At 40.1% G+C, this 17,691-nt stretch overlaps 1 protein-coding gene across 1 annotated transcript in view; it reads left to right on the forward strand.

Moving 5' to 3' along the window:
- Nucleotides 1-17,691, forward strand: part of afdna (afadin, adherens junction formation factor a) — a 118,383-nt gene that overhangs the window by 30,028 nt on the left and 70,664 nt on the right. The window contains 7 exon segments of the mRNA XM_042503257.1: nucleotides 7,944-8,139; nucleotides 8,303-8,415; nucleotides 9,375-9,532; nucleotides 9,767-9,927; nucleotides 13,476-13,633; nucleotides 15,660-15,744; nucleotides 16,138-16,287. Coding sequence (XP_042359191.1) covers nucleotides 7,944-8,139; nucleotides 8,303-8,415; nucleotides 9,375-9,532; nucleotides 9,767-9,927; nucleotides 13,476-13,633; nucleotides 15,660-15,744; nucleotides 16,138-16,287 — 1,021 coding nt within the window.

A 17,691-nucleotide genomic window follows, 5' to 3' on the forward strand; every position in this document is an offset into this window, starting at 1 on the left:
AATGCCCAGTTTAAGATGGATGGTATGAATTAAATCCTCACCCACAATGTTTGTAACAGTATATTATGATAGATTTCATTCTCCCGAAACTTAATTGAGAAACTATTCATGGATAAAATAACCAGACGGGAGTGTCTTTCTTTGTGTGTGTGTTTTTCTTTGACTTATCCAGATATTAAACCTGCTGATCAAGATTCTTATAATGTAACCTCATGCAACCAGAGATATCTCTGACAGTTGAGAAAAATCTATTGCCTCACAGTGTATGTGGATATTTGTCTTCATATTTCATTTCAAGTTTTATGAACACAAATGTACAAAATGCAGTTTTCAGTTGACTACAAACATTTCTGTGATGAGTCGATTAGAATAAAGAATGCTGAAGTAATTCCAGTAGTGCAGTGCAGTGTGCACATTATCACCAAAGTGATTTATGCAGTAGTTTCCCAGTGTGAGATGAATACTATTTCCAGTTCCTTCCTCTGTCTATTTACATGCTGACATTCCACTCTTCTGAGGTGTGACGTAACTCAGTGAAACCCCAGGAAAGAGGTCATAATGAAAGGGTAAATATTTAAACAAATTAGCCCTTTCAGATTTGAATTTTATTAACAGCACTTAACAGTTTGTTCTTTGTGTAGGGCAATATAACACAGCTCAAATTTACTGCAAACAGGAAAACTAACATCCACTTAAAGTTTAATCTGCTACCTCCACCTTCACACGAACACACACACACACACACACACACACACACACACACACCCACACCCACACCCACACCCACCCCCACCCACACACACACAAACATGTGAGAGACATGCACCAGGTGGGATGTGGTTTTTACAGCCAGAGAGTAAAGTCAACTCACTTTCTCATATGAACACAGATGTGACCTTTGATCTCTTTTCTGGGAGACCTTTGACTCCGAGGTGTTAGTCAGAGAGCACGATGGGTGGATTTTGAAGTCAGGGTTATCTCTCATACAGCATGCTTTCTCTACACTTTCACATGCACTTTTTCGGATGAGCTGTCTGTGTGTGAGTGGATTTGTGTAATAGAGAAAATGGCATGTGTGAGATGAAAGGGATTGTTTGAGACCATAAAAGGGAATGCGGGGGAAATATCTGCTAAGGATGTACAAGTATGGGATTACAGATGCCAGTCATTTAGAATTTAAATTCCCAATTACTGTATACTCTCTTTAAAGGTGTATTAATTTTAAAGAGTGAGCACCTTTTTAATTTATCTAAGATTTTTGGATAATTTTAAAGAGAATGGAATGAGAGTAATTTATAGATAAAAAAAGATTAAGATCTGAATTCTGTCAATACAGGGGACTAAATACACAGTTTATAATACCATAATTTAATTGTGCGCGACTATCAAAACTTGAATATTTGTCAACAATTCTAATTTCTCCAACGAAGACATTTTCCATTATTATACCTTGTTGCACTATATCATCATTCCTTTTCTGTTTATATACAGAACCTCCATTTGCACACAGGAAATTATCAAAAATGTATGCTCTCAGCTGAGCAAAGGTTCACAAATATAGATACACTGTTTCTAAACCAACTCAGACTAATTTTTGGCATTTCTGCACTGCAATTGCTTGACACTTGTCAACATTTACACTAATGAAATATATCTTTATGAAACTAATACTAGCTGATACATCGACCTGGCTGATTCACTGACTCTCCTGGATTAAATGCCTTTCTATAAGGGGTTATCAAAGAGTAAATCGCGTAAACTTTGTTTGGTCAACATCAGTGTTGGCTAATAAATATCGGTTAACAGATGATTGGTTCACTGCTAATATATACAGTGTGTCACCAGCACAAGTGTCAATGTAAGCACTACAAGAAAACACACTTTCTCCCTCCCTGCTCTCCATCAGGCTTTATCTAACATGATAACAGCAGAGTAACTTTGCCCTACTTTGAGTGTGTGTATGTGTGTCATAAATAATCCTGTCTCACAAGTTTAGTCACAGGTATCACTTGCATATCTTTGATCGTCCTCTCTCTTTCTCTCTCTTTTTTTCCCTCCTTCCCTTGCTGCTGCTTCTGCCTAGCACAGCAAGGTGGAGGCATTAGGGCACAAACAAACTACAGTACTATTTACTGGTTGAATATTCACACAGTGATTACACTGAAGGTAATTGGCCTTACAGCTTAGAGGTAGAGGTGTACACATACACTACATGTTGACCCGTTCATACAAACACATTCCCTCTGTGACAGATGTAGTCCAACATCAAAGACTTCCCTAAACCTTAGTTGATAGCACTGTGCCCCTACTTCACTGGAAATATGCGAGTATGTGTTTGATGGACAGGGTTTCGCAGGTCTTATCTGGGCTGCTGTTGTGTTTGGTGACATATTGCTGCATTAGCATTTCATGTCAGCCCCTGTGCCGTTTGCGAAATAAAAGAGCTGTTAGGGATTATTAGACTGAAAGCTGCAGAAAGGATAAACTGAACAGTTTGTTCTTGTTTTCGCCCCTTACGTTTTTGCAATTTTGAGCATTTGGCTGACATGCTCAAATAAGCTTATGTTGTCCAAGGTCAAGCTTGTGCCCTTTAAAATGTATTTTTCCATTGTCCTCTTGTACCTTTGTCAAGTTATAATATTTTCACCTTTTTTATTTGTGAAATAATACTTCATTTTAAGAAAAATCGCTTCACTCTGGTTATGCAAACCCAATCACCTTATGGAGTACTCAGTGAACTGTTGTAAATACAGCTTTAAAGACAAGTCACACCCTTCACAATCACATTTTCTATCAGTTTTTTTCTGTGTGGCATTCATCCAAATACGCTGCAGTCTTCAAACTGGTGGTTGCTGAAGTTAATTGTTAATCTCTATATTTATTATTATGGTGGCATAGACTGAGAAGCTTAGAAGAGGGATCACTGACTCATTGTAGTCAGAATGTAGTTGAAAGTTTAATAATAATAATTTATTACAGGATTTTGAGTGTCAATCAAAGCATATGTGCAAATAAATAACAGAGTTTGCTAAATATCAGAGGTACAACCAACAGTGGTTTAATGTTTTCATGTTGTAGTCATCCAGATGTCATCAAAATGGCAAAAACATTAAACTCTGTGTGTAGATTTTATGATAAGTCCAGTGTTTCACTTCATGCAACTAAACTTTGTGGACTGAGTGGTGTATAGACCTGAACTGTATATTTGTATTGTTGTTTTGTTGACCGTTTCATTTCATGGCTCCAGTAACTTTGTATTTTTGTCAGAACTGGACAATGGCTATGATGTATGGGTTTGTAGGTCTGAGATATGACCAGGAATTACTGAGCTTTATTCTTGGATAACAGCAGAGAAATTTAGACTGTTGTTGGACTGGATCTTGAAGTAAGGAGGCGCAGGACGGGACAGTGATCTGAAGATAGGGGGGTTGTAGGAGTGTACCATGCTTTGGAAGTATGGTTGTTGTATCAGACTTGAGCTCTAATAAATTTGTTTTTTATATTTGTTGGAACTGCATCGATGTCTGGATGTATTGGATTGTCAGATTGGACCATGGCCTTGGTACATTGTGTTTTTGCACTGAACTGTGGCCGAGGAATGTGTGGGTTTGTAGGTCTGAAGATATGGCCTGGATGTATGAAGGTCTATCATTGGACTGTGGCCTAGAAATTTAGAATTATTGGACTGAACCATGGCCTTGAAATGAAGAGATTCAGGACTGGACAGTTGTGTGTAGATAAGGCATCTGTAGGAGTGGACCATGTCCTGGAAGTATTGGGGAATATGAATGTTGGACTGCACTTGAGTTCCATTAAATTAGTTTTTTGTTTTGTTAGAACTGGAGAATTGCATCGACGCTTGGATGTATGGCAATGAAGGATTGGGCCATGGCCAAGAAATATTGAATTGTTGGACTTGACCGTGATGTTGCAGTGAGGAGGTCCAGGACTGGTCATTGGTGTAGAGAGTAGGAGTGTACCGAGTTGGAGTTGCATTGTTGTTGAAATTGAGCAATTGCGTTGATGTTTGGATTGGAGTGTGGTGAGGCTGGATCCAAATTATACCAGTCAAATTTAATTTGGCTATTCGATAAGAATATTTGACAATTCATTTTGTTTTTTGTACAAAGTTGTAAGTCAACACGGGCTCCACGGGATGATCAGTGCAACAGCAGCATTCATGTCAGATAGTAAACAAGCTAAAGGTGCTAACAACAGATCGTCAGTGCACAACAACAATTTTTTTTGCCAACATTAGATATCAACAAAAGCCAGAGACTGTGTCCTGTAAATTTGCTGTGAGCTGTAAATTCACCACATCTTCACCTTACAGTGTAGTCCCTGTCTCGCTCTGTGCTGTTACCTGCATGTCTGCAGCTGCAAAGAGAAGTGTGAAATTGTAGAGCACTCACTCCACAGCAAAATCTTGGGACCAAAATGGCTCTCAAAGTACACTGCACAGAAAAAAACAACTGCTCGACTTGAAGCAATCTCAGTCAACTGAGGGTATCCAACTGATGATTCTAGGCTCAGACTTTCAAGAGGCAGCCCAAGAGTGTAGGATTGGACCATGGCCTTAATATATGGTGGTTTAGCACTGGATCATGGCTTAGAAATGCAGCAAAGTTAAACTGGACCATTTTCTGGAGGGATAGGAGTGTAGGACTGAACCAAGGCTGGAGATGTGGCGTTTCGGGCGTTTAACATGGTCTTAAATTATGTGAATGTAAGCCTGGGCCATTGCCATGAACATGGGGTTGTGGATAAGGACCATAACCTGGAAGCACGAGTCTCTCAGACTGTACAATCTCGTGGAGCAATGGGAGAGAAAGACTGTTGCACTGGACTTGAACTACATGTGGTTGTACTTGTCCAATCCCAGTGGCCAAAAAGGCTGTGGTTGTACTGGACAGTGTGTTAATTATCCACTGCTGGCTCTTAGCAAGGCTTTGTTTGAACCCAAGTGGACTAGTGTCTCCACAGTAACTGTTACCAATGGTTACGCAAGCTTGACAACGGCAACCCTCAATGACCCACATTCCAGCAGTAAATCACAACTCACGCACGCACGCACGCACGCACGCACGCACGCACGCACGCACGCACGCACGCAAGCACGCACGCACGCACGCACGTGCATGCGCGCGCGCGCACACACACACACACACACACACACGCACACACACATTCCCGGCTCCACCCTTGCCTATCGAAACTATGCTCAGTGTTTCCACTCTGCCTGACTGTGTGTCTCTATCAGACGTGGGCAGGGGAGAAAAAGGGGGAGGTAACGAGAAAGAAAGAGATGGAGTGATATAAGAAAGTTCTGTCTTTCTTGTGAATTATTAGTCTCTACCTTTTTTCCTGCCTTTTTTTCATACGTAGGTTTATGAATCAGCCGGCCTTGACATCCTCCTACCATCTTCTCTTAACTGTGAGTGTCTGTGAGAAGGAGGCCACAAACAGACTTTAACAGTATAGAATTAATCTAGTTAAATCTAGTTTAAACCTTAGCCTCACCTCAAATCACCCCACTCTCTATCTCTATCTCTCCCTCACACACACTCGTTCAAACTGTCACCTTAAGTCGTTAGGCTGGTTGTCTACTGTGTTGAAATGCTGGCAAGGTCTCTCTTAAAACTCAATTCAATAAAACTCAAAATTGCTTTGTTGGCATCCTGACAGGAAGGATACCTACATTGTGGGAGATCCATAGTCAGGATTTTCCTGCAGCCTCTTTTGAAAGCACAACATCCTCTTCTAAAATTATGAATAAAAACTCAGTCCTATGAAATAAAACTAAAGAGAACTTAAAGGGAAATGACCCCCTTTTTCAGTCATATTTTTAATTTAAAAATCCTTGAGGGGTATGGACACAATAACATGAACACAATCAGTACAATAACCATGCTCCGTATGCTGCTTTGAAGGTTGCAATGTTAAGTTTAGTCGAGGATATTTATGCGCATTTATTAGCTGTAGATTGTAAGTTTGTATTGCCTCATATTGTTTAAAGCTGCAACAGTTACTTGAGTAGTTGGTCTAAAGAAAAATGAATCGCCAACTATTTTGATAATCGATTATTCTTTTAAGCCATTTTTCAAGCAAATATGTCAAATATTTGTTCAGTGTCTCCCACAATTGATCTGTTGATACGTCCACAGCTGATCAGATCAGTGGATTTGAGGAGGTATTTGCAGATTTTTGTAAGTGAAAGAGAGTGTTAGGCCAAGAAAAATGAATGCTTTAGTTTTACTTTTAATGCGCCTGATGTTCTGCTGCACATCTATGCTTCTACTGCACTGTAAATAACCCAGCATTGTTGTAATACTGCTCCTAATTAACAGTCCAACTCCACTGAGACTGTGGCAGGACAAATTAAACTATGGCGGCCTGCCATAGTCTTTGTTATTAATGGGAAACACTGTTTGTTGGTTCCAGCTTCTTAAATATGAGAATTTGCTGCTTTTTTGTCATTTATGCTCGTAAATGAAGAGCTCCTTGGGTTTTACTGTTGGATGGACAATGGAGGCAAATTGAGAACGTTAATTTGGGATCAGAGAATTTGTGATGAGCGTTTTTCCCATTTTTTGACATTTTGTAGACTAAATGATTAAAGATAATCTGCGGATTAGTCGACAATAAAAATAATTGTCAGTGCAGTTTTTCTCTACGTGGTTGCTTCCATTTAACTGTAATAGATTTAGCATCCAGTTTGACTTCACATGGGTGATACAGGACTGTTCCTTTCCTGCTTAAGATTACGTTTTTTGGTGAGATTGAGGTGACGTCCTCAATTAATTTTGATCACATACTAGCTTTTGTAGCTTCTACAAGCTCCCTCAGAGATCCAAGGCTTTCTAAGACTCTTTAATGGCAGTTACAATGAAATAAGAGGCCAGTTTCACTGCTGAAGCTTAACGACTGCAGACACACATGCTGTGTCAGCACTATTACATATGATTATATCAGGACTGGGTGTGTGTATATGTTTAAGGCATTTTTGTAGTAGTAGACTATGTGCAGAGGGAAATGTCAACATGTACGCAATAAATTTGCACCTACATACGCTTACAGTGTAGATGGCCCCTGGTGTCTATTTCAGCCTGCTGCTTTCACATCCAGCACTGGCACTGGCTCTGTGTGTGTGTGTGTGTGTGTGTGTGTGTGTGTGTGTGTGTGTGTGTGTGTGTGTGTGTGTGTGTGTGTAGAGAGAGAGAGAGAGAGAGAGAGAGAGAGAGAGAGAGAGAGAGAGAGAGAGAAGAGAGAGAGAGAGAGAGAGAGAGAGAGAGAGAGAGAGAGAGAGAGAGAGAGAGAGAGAGAGCAGTTTCTTAGGACCAGCACAATGAGATGAGATGGGATGGATAAGAAAGCTAAAACATGAGAAGAAATGAAAGTAAAACATAATAAAGCTTTATTCTACAAGCCAGAAAATAAGGAAGTTCTCTGGAAAAGTCAAATCATTTGGTACTAATAATCGGAAAACAGAGATAAATGGTTCTTTCCATGACACTTCAAATTTTGAAATTCTTTTGAAATTCTTTTGAAATTTTGGTAATTATAGTGCATTGCCTGCTTTAAGAAAGCCAGTTGCAGTGCACCAAAGTTGTTTATGTAGGTATGTAATGTAACAGCCAGGTCATCGGATGACGTAACACTCCTCTTTTTCTGTCGTCACTTAACCTGCTGACACACTCTTCATGGCTTTCAGCCAGTGGTACTCCTGTGACAGTGAAGACTGCTGAAGTCATTTCACTGCACAGTCCTGCATTAATGATGACTGCTTTCAGTTTATTTAAAACAAAAACGAATGAATACGGTGCATTTGAATCAGTTAGCCTAAACTGAATGAACTGTCTTCTTGTGTGCAAAAGATATTCACTTTAAATGGTTTATAATCTGCATGTAAGCATTAACAAACTGACTCTCTGACTCTTTGACAGGACTTGGAGTTCCATGGCGTGATGCGGTTTTACTTCCAGGACCGGGTTGCCGGTAACTTTGCCACCAAGTGTATCAGAGTGTCCAGCACAGCGACAACACAGGACGTCATTGAGACGTTAGCTGAGAAGTTCAGACCAGACATGAGGATGCTCTCCTCACCAAAATACTCCCTGTATGAGGTCCATGTCAGTGGCGGTGAGTCCTATAGAATGACAATAAGGGGTCCCACACAACCATGTTTCAACATAAGAAATAATAATAATTTGATAGAGCTGACTGTCAGATTAACTGGAGTGTCTATGTGTGTGTGTATGTGTGTGTTTGTGTATGTGTGTGCATGTGTGTCTGTGTGTGTTAGAAGAGCGTCAGCTGGACCTCGATGAGAAGCCTCTGGTTGTTCAGCTGAACTGGAACAAAGATGACAGAGAAGGACGCTTTGTCCTGAAGAACGAGAACGACATTCTTCCCAAGGTCGGCTGCTCTGTCTGATGTTGCCTGTTAAACTGTTCGAATGTTAACCAGTCAGTTTATTGGTCAGATGACTTGTAGTAATAATAATAATAATAATAATTTTTTGTCATATTTGCTGTGAAAAAAGCACATCCACACACTCAAATACATGTAAAATCATGTTTACTGTGCAAGCTTTCCTTCTTCAAAGCATAACAGGTAACAAGTGGCATCAGCAGTATTTTTGTCAACCACGGCAAACTAGCAAATGCTATAGAAACACTAGGAGGAGGAGTCTGATTTTTTTCACAGACTGTCTGTCTCATGTACTCCTGTCTGAATATTGATTGAAATGTATTATGTTGGAATAAACCCCTTTATATGCCCTGAAAACCTAACCTAAGGGAGATTAGGTTTCAGGGCGCAGAGCAGATTATACTCCACAGAGGGGATGATGTGGACAGGAGGTTATGCTCTTTTGGATCTCCACCATAGGAACACTGCAACCACTGTTTCTTAATGAGGATTTTGATACAAGTGTGTTGTTATGAGTATATCTATATGTTCTATGTTATTAGATGGCTGAAGCATGATGCACCTATTTATATTGTTATTTATTCCATTGTAAGTATGTTAAATTTTGCAAATATGTTGCATTATTTCAACTGTGGTCAGTTCACAAGCCGTTGAATACTAACTCTCTTCTTTTGATCATATTTTGTCCTTATTTTGATCTCTAGCCTGTCAAAAAGCTTTCTATTAAATGTAGGACATGTCTAACTGAAGTAGACATAAAGACGTTTTTAAATTGCATTAAAATCATTTATCACAGTTAGGTAATCATTTGTAACCATGTAAGATGACGAGGAAGATCATCTTTTCCTTATTCCGTTTCTTCATTCATTAATTCATTCAGAAATTGTTTCATCATTGCAAACATACCAGAGCACATCATTAACTCTTCATCCCCTCTCTACCAGAAGAGTCAGAGTAATGGTCCAGAGAAGGAAAAGGATGGAGTGATCCAGAACTTCAAGAGGACTTTGTCCAAGAAGGAGAAGAAGAAGGAAAAGAAGAGGGAGAAGGAGTTTGCACGGATCCCCGATGGAGACGAGCAGACCCTCAGCCGGGAGGATGGGTAAGAGACACACACTCACAGTCATCCATCTTTCTGTCCTGCCCTTACATCCTCTCAGTCCTTGGAGAGGAGCTTGTGTTTTTTTTATAATGCCAAGAAAAGCACAGAAAGCCCCTAAAGAGGAAAGAATTAGAGTTTTAAACTTTGACCTTTCTGTTCCTCCATTTGTCTTCTTTTTTTTTTTCACATTATGTCTTCTCCAACGTCATTTGTCTTCCTCGTTTTGTGGTTTAGGGAAAACAGTCGTCTGGCGGCAGAGGTTTACAAGGACATGCCGGAGACCAGCTTCACCAGGACAATCTCCAACCCAGAGGTGGTGATGAAGAGGAGACGTCAGCAGAAACTGGAGAAACGCATGCAGGAGTTCATGAGCAGTGATGGGAGGCCCGACTCAGGTACTAAAACTATTTGTTGAGCTTCCAGTGACCTCTAATTCAACATGTCTTGTTTACTTGTGTATCCAGATCCTATTCTGCCAAACCCAGCTGGAGCTCTGATCATGCAGTCATGCATAGTTCACAGTCTCACTGGTCTCATAATTCACAGTGGTTGTCAGAGAAAAAAAAGCCAGTGACTTCACCATTGATCTCTGTTGAGGCACAGATCCAGACAAGAGTATGAGGAACTTTTCCCGAGGCTTAATGAGATTCATCATGATGAAATAGAAGAAGTTTTAAACCACTTAGACTTTTCTACAACTGGCTGTCTGCCCAGATGCAGCACCTGGGCACGATGGGCCTTAGACTAGGAAGTAATGAAGAGCTTGATGACTTCTTTTTAAGAGCTCCAGAGCTTCTCTGCAGAGATTGGAGAACTTGATATAAGGATAACCATCTCTACAACACTCTGCTAATCAGATCGTTCTGGCAGGTTAGCTAGACAGAAGCAACATCTGATTAAAACACATATAATGGCTGCCACCTCTGGGATTCATTCTGAGATTCAGAAAGATTCGGTGTGCTCGACTGAATAGTCCAGGGGCCGGATGCACCAACAGGACTTACGCCCAGTCTTAAGCTGAGTCGATCATAACTTCCCATTCTAAGTATGACCTCAAGGTTACGCTGGTTGCACCGATAAGGCTTAAGCCTTCTTCTCGCTAAGACTGGGTGTAAATCTTACGCCAAGTCAGGAGCAGGCAAAAATTCAAAATCCCAGCTGTTTGAGCAGCCTGATACACAACACAACAACCGCTAATGTTCAACACACATCCTTCACTTCAGCTTGTTTATCAAGTGACCAAACAAACGCTCACTGGTGAAAAGTGCATCATTAATGTCTGCTATCAAGCCATTAGCAAGCTATTTAGCTGGTCAGCAGCAGCACAGTAAGCAACAGTAACATTAAATAAACTTACAAATGTCACTTGTCATTTGGCAAATGTCATTTCAGTCTGTTTAGACGCTCCTGTGGTCCTCACTCTTAAATATCACTGGTCACAGAACACGGCCCGTCCATTAATGGTAAAGTAACTTTGTCTACTTTTTCTTCTCCTGTCACGTTACTGGCTGAGCTCCACACGCCGGCTTCTGTAAAGCTTTGTTAATCTTCATTTCTTGAAGTCTGTGAAATTCCACTGTCTTTTGGTCTGATCCTCCATAAAGTTGATGCAAATGACAGTTGATAAGCTACACATTAGAAAAACAGCGTGAGAATGTGAATATATCGTAGCATGACATGGGGTGCTCGTCAGCAGCCATAGTCGCAAGGTTATTCATGTGAACACGCATCGCTAAGACCAGGCGTAGTGAAGACTAGGCTTATGTTTGGTTGGTGAAACTGACATCAAGTCTGTTCTTAGTTAAGACCAGTTTGTGCAACTGGCTCCAGGGTTTAGAGAGACAGTTGACCTTTCAGATCTTAGAAAGTGAGATTAAGAACAGGAATGCCTTCTTTCTATCTAGCTACATTAATAATCTGTCATGTTTAAGAAACACTTGGCAAATCTGGCAAGAAATTATTTATTTTTTTGGTAAGGGTCCTAAATAAATCATGAAAAGTTTTGAAATTTTGTCCAAGAACGTGTGTGGGAACCCTGGAAAATGATTGTGTTGACTTAATAATTAATTTTATTACCTCAACTAAGCGTCTGTTATCAGAAACATATTCATAGCAGAGGTAAGCTATTCAGAAATAATACACCATGGAATGCTGTTATAGATCAATCAGAATCGTGTACTCAAGAATAATGTGCAACAATTATGAATAACTCTTGAATCAACACATCTATTCATGTAGCTGCCCAACAAGAGAGAGGTGAACCTGACAAAAACAAGTAGCACACATCACCTGGCTAATAACACCCCTATCATGCAGCACAGTGTTGGTGGAAAATATAAGGACCCCTCACAGCAGTAGGAGCTTAAAAACGGCTCTGGATTTAGGGAATAAAAAACAGAGCCAAAAAAAAAAACCCTGCTCCCAGAGTGAATATGACGTCATACAAAGATTCAGACTTGGATTGGCTTTAGAACAAGTCTGAATGTCCTCGTTTGGCTTCAGGAAAACTTAATGTGAACTGCAGAGAAACTCTTCAGAGAAACCCTGAATGTCACAGTTCAGTGCCACTTCTTATCCAGTGTGACAGAGCTCAAGAAATCTGCATGGAGGGCTGGAAGAAGCAGCTGATAGAGTTGTTCAGCAGCTGCAATCACTGAGAGTACTGCTTATACAGAGGCATTTGCATTTATTTTATACTTGATAAAACATGTAGTTATATCAGTTCACATCAGCTGGTCCAAAGAAGGCCATATGTTGTGGGGATGCCTCACGCTGACATGTTTACGCACACTAAAAGACACACAGTGTGTACATGTTGAACGAATGAAACAAACACGCTGGCTGGTTCGGTGAGTGACTCAAGCATTACCTAATCAGTCTGCCAGACAGACAGATGGACCGGTGAACCGCCTCTAAAAACAGCTTTCACCACTGTCCACATACGGTAGACAGTCACACACACACACACACACACACACACACACACACACACACACACACACACACACACACACACACACACACACACACACAGTGGGACTGGATGGCTTGTGGTCAGACAATGACGTTCTCCCAGCAGAAAGTGCTATTTTAAACAAGCTCATTTTATGTAATGCTTCTCAAAATCCTGTTTGCTTTGCTGAAGACTCCCTTGTGGGTTTTATGTAGGTGATCATTTCTAGTTGACACATCACGGTCACACAGCTCCATGTCGTACATTATATGTATTTTATGAGTACTACAGGCAGACCCCTCTACCTAATGTTACTGTGTTTCCAGTCACATGTAACATATTCAAGTTATAATCCCTGTACAGAAAAATGTTAGGAACTGTGTACAAGTGAATTTATTTTCTGTAGCTGACAATGTTGCGTAGCTCTAATATGAGTCGATGTGTGACAAAATTTGTGGTTATGTTACGCATTATGTTTGCGATTTTTTTTCTCTGTTTTAAATTTTTTTCAGCAATGTTTATAGAAAACTTTGAACATTTTGGTTATTTTTTCCCCCTTCTTTTTTTTTTTTTTACTTTTTTCTTCTTTTTTTTAGAAATCTTTAAAATTTAGGTTGATCTTTTTTTTCTTAAAATTTTGAAGGGCATGTTTTCTCTATAAATCAGTAAAATGACACCATTTACCATAGCCAGCAAATGTAAAAACAGAAATTATTGTTGTATTTTCAAATTTCTGATTGTCCTGGAAAACATCATGTGGGATGCTGAAATTATGTTTGAATAGAGTTTAAATCTTACATGCTTGAAAAACGCTGGGCAAATAGAGCAAGAAAAAAAATATTTTGAATCCATTAAAAGTTTTGAAATTTTGTCCATGACAATGTATGGGAACCTTGTGAACTGATCATTCTGATTATAGCTTGTCATGAATGCAAAAACTAAGGAAGACATATACCGATCATGGTGATGATGTGATGTACTTTCTTGCAGGAGGCACTTTGCGGATATACGCCGACAGCCTGAAGCCTAACATCCCATATAAAACCATCCTGCTCTCAACAAGAGACACAGCTGACTTTGCTGTGGTGGAGGCACTGGAGAAGTACGGGCTGGAGAAGGAGAACCCAAGAGAGTACTGCATCGCCCGGGTAATGGCTCTCATCTTACTGTAACTCGACCATTAAACACATCCATCCTCTCACAAAGACGGTGCATACCAAAAACATAAAATATTATATTATATTATATATATTTTCCCATCAAATTTGAGTCAAGTTTACGATTTTAATATAACTTATTTTAAAGGAATACAATTTTGGGCCCATTTTTTTGATTTGCAAGTGTCTCCAGCTGCAATGGATACATTATAGATATAGAGTTACATTGAGTGCTCGCATATTTGATCGCAGCACCTTATTCTTCAGGTTTTGACTGACAACAAATTCAAAATGAATTTATTTGTGAGTATGCTGCTGGGCAGTACCCACTTCTTCACACCTACACCCTCCCTGTTCTCTACTGAACACAATCTTCTATCTTCCTATCTCATCAATAAACACCTCCGTCATTCTTCTGAGAGGCCGCATGCAGAGGGCAGGCAAGGTCACGTTCACATGCACATGAACACACGCACGCGCACACATAAATGCCCACACTCTTCACCAGACTGGCAGATTGAAACAGAATGCTACTTGGCACTAAAACCTTTAGGAGGTATGCAATTCAATTGCTTTCAGACTGAGTGCTATGGCAGGAGCAGATGCTATATGCCTGCGTGTGCGTGTGCATGTGTGTGTGCATGTACGTGTGTGTGTGTGTGTGGCCGGCTGTGAACTTGGCTGCCCTCCCCACAGCCTCTCCTATTATCTCTCCTCTCAGATGGACTCTGGCCATGTCCAATCATATGAGATAACTGCTGCTCCCACAGCCAATACAGTCGAAGACCCTCTAGAGACCACACAAACACACACACACACACACACACACACACACACACACACACACACACACACACACACACCACACACACACACGCACGCATGCACTCTTATGATAGTCAGTAGCAATTTGCTGATGAGACTAGAACACAGGGAAAGTCCATTATGTTAGTGAGTTTGAGATCTAAGCACTAGTATTCTAGCTAGTAGCATGTCAGCTTGCGTATTTATGTTTGGGTGGGGGGAGTGTAACTGAGATGAGACTGAAATGTATGAAGAAATGTAGGATGCCTGTGCACTTCATGCATCTCTTTGAAGAAATTCAGCACAATTACATTATTCATATAAATCCTGAGAAGCATCATTAGGACAGGTAAACCTATGGGGGAACATCACTCGTCCATATTTTATGTCAAGACTCATCCTGACAAAAGCTATTGCTCTGCCACAAATCATCTCATGGCAAGCCAGAACCTGAGGAGTAAAAATTAATTGTATTATTGTTATTATTATTATTATTTTATTATTATTATGTACTGTATGCAGTGTTTGGTGTAGAAAATATCAGAAAATTGTGAAAAAATGTCAATCAGCGTTTCCTTAAGATGACGTCCTCAAACGTCTTGTTTTGTCTACATATTAACTTTACTGTCATAGAAGATTTAGGAAACCAAAAAACATCTTTGTCTTTAAATCACATTAATGCCTCATTGCCACAATGAACTAAACTTTACTTTTTGCACTATGATTTAAAATATTCATATGACATTGACATTACAAACATTGTACATACTTTCTTTGTGTTTCTGGTTCGTATGTGTATATAAATATATATACAGTAACCGCAAACATTTTTATAATATTACTTCTCTAATTTGAAAATGTTGTATGTACTGTGTGTTTTAATGTGAGTGTAGCTAGAAGGGGTTAAAACATAGATTACATTTTGAAATCTGAGTTGTAAAATTACAAATACATGAAATTAGCCTTGAATGAACTCATAGACACACTATTTAACATAAACATTTCATAGTCCAGTTCAGGAATAACTGTGATGTTTTGCTATCTGAGACAGTAGTTACAAATCTCTTTGGATCTCCAAGTATGTCAGTGAATTAACTGAATAGAAGCACTTCTAAGAGAGCATGTCTGTAAACTTTGGGCTGTCACTGGCACAGTTGAGTATCTTAAGTTGCTCAACTGACCTGATTTGTTTTCTGTGTTGTTTTCCTTGCAGCAAGATGATAAGTCGGGCAAGGAAGTGATTCTGGACGATACAGAGTGTCCACTGCAGATCTTCAGGGACTGGCCTGCTGACAGAGGTAACACACACAACACACACACACACACACACACACACACACACACACACACACACACACACACACACACACACACACACACAAATAAATTTACTAGTGAGCATGCTCAGTCTCTTTTCTCTTGGTTGCTGCTGCCCCCTCTTGCTGTCCTACAGTCATTACAAGTCTGCTAAAGCTCTCCACCTCTTGTACTTGAGGTGTCCTTTGTTGCACAGCATCACAGCAGAGTTGGGTTGTATGAATGAGCACAAAACGTACAGATTGTTCTCTATATGGGCTGACAGAAAAACATTCATTCAACAGTCAACTGCTGCAAGTTTATCGTTAACCAGACTGTCTTTTTGATGAAAAACATGTTGTGTGATACATGACATAAAATTTTTATTGTGTTAGGAGCACTAGTGTTCCAGCTGAAGAAGAGACCCCCTGACTACCAAGGGAGGAAGGGAAGGAAGGTGGATGACAAGGGCCTGCGAGGGAAGGACGGCAGCAGCAGCTCACTGCCGCCTGAGAAACTGCCTTACCTGGTGGAGCTGAGCCCAGGTAGAACCACAACACACAGCACCATACTGTCTGCTCCCGCATCTGTGATGTCCATCAGCCGCACTTGTAACAGTAGTAGTTGAAGTAGCTCGTCTTACAAGCACTGCTGTTATGACAGGCATTGGCCAGCAGGCAGCAGTGCAGCTGCAGTAAATAACTGTCAGGGTTACTCAAAGGTGAGGCTGTCTCACTTTTCCTGATCCTGTGAGTGAATCCACTGTGGCTGTATTATGGATTCCAGCTGTTCTGTGGGTTGTGTTCCTACCAGCACAGGATTTCCTCAGTATATAAAATCCACTGCAGGAGGTCAAGAATCGCTGAATTCCTTATTAGAGATGGCTTTTAGAACTAACTGCATTAACCTGTGGATGATGGTGTATGATACCTACACTTCCAATCAACACTCCAAAACACTGCAGCGTCATTGTGAATCCTTGCAGCTTCTGGGACAGACATTACTGCAGTGTTATAGACCACAAAGAATCAATTTGTCAGTGCATCAGTTGAGTTTAAACTGATAGCTAATTTTTACTTGCCCAACACAATTTGTTTTTCTGGTCCGTACTCAATGCAGGATGCCACCCTTGAAACTACACTGATTTTATCGATCTTCTGTGCTGCTGGGAAGAAGATGTGTGTGAATCATCCATGTTTTCACAGACATGGATATAAACTGTAAGTGCAACTTGACTGTTGCACGGAGGCATACAACCATGAGGTAGTAATTCTAGTTTATTTTATAGCTGTTATAAAGTAATGACAAAGACTAAAGTTAATTGTCATAAAAAACGACCCTGTTTTATCCGCTTTACTCTCAAATGTTTGGCAACTTGTGCAATTCATAGTATCCATGTAAAAAGCCACCTTAAAATGCTTTCAATCTACAAAACACTATATGATGCATTTCAAAGTTTATTTTATATTTATGATATGATGCTGATCTAAACAGCAGGAAATGCCTCAATGATTGAAACATAAACAACGGATTTAAAATTAATCAGCATTATTAATTATACACGCATATATTCTTTTAATGGAAAAAAAAAGGTTCACTTTGGAGTTTTTCAAAAGGCATTGTGGGAAATGGAGGACAATCTGTGTCATAATTAGAAGTTGATTGAGAAAGTCGAGAGGCTTGGAGTACAGCGAAAGGTAAGTTGCTACAACTAAATTCCTGGAATGCAGTTAACAAAATCCCCATATGGAGACGTTATAAACTGCAAAAGCATTTTGGAAACCTGTGTCTTGTCAAATGCGACCAGCCCTAACAGTTTGTCTCTCGCTACTGATCCCTCTCTCTTTAGCTTCCTCTTTTTCTGCCATATAACTCATGCCATTAACTTATCTGACCCAAACACTTCACAGCTGTGCTGACAGGATTTTGGGGGAAACCAGTGGGTCTGG

Source organism: Plectropomus leopardus, chromosome 16, assembly GCF_008729295.1.
Source record: "Plectropomus leopardus isolate mb chromosome 16, YSFRI_Pleo_2.0, whole genome shotgun sequence".
NCBI classification, from domain to species: Eukaryota; Metazoa; Chordata; class Actinopteri; order Perciformes; family Serranidae; genus Plectropomus; species Plectropomus leopardus.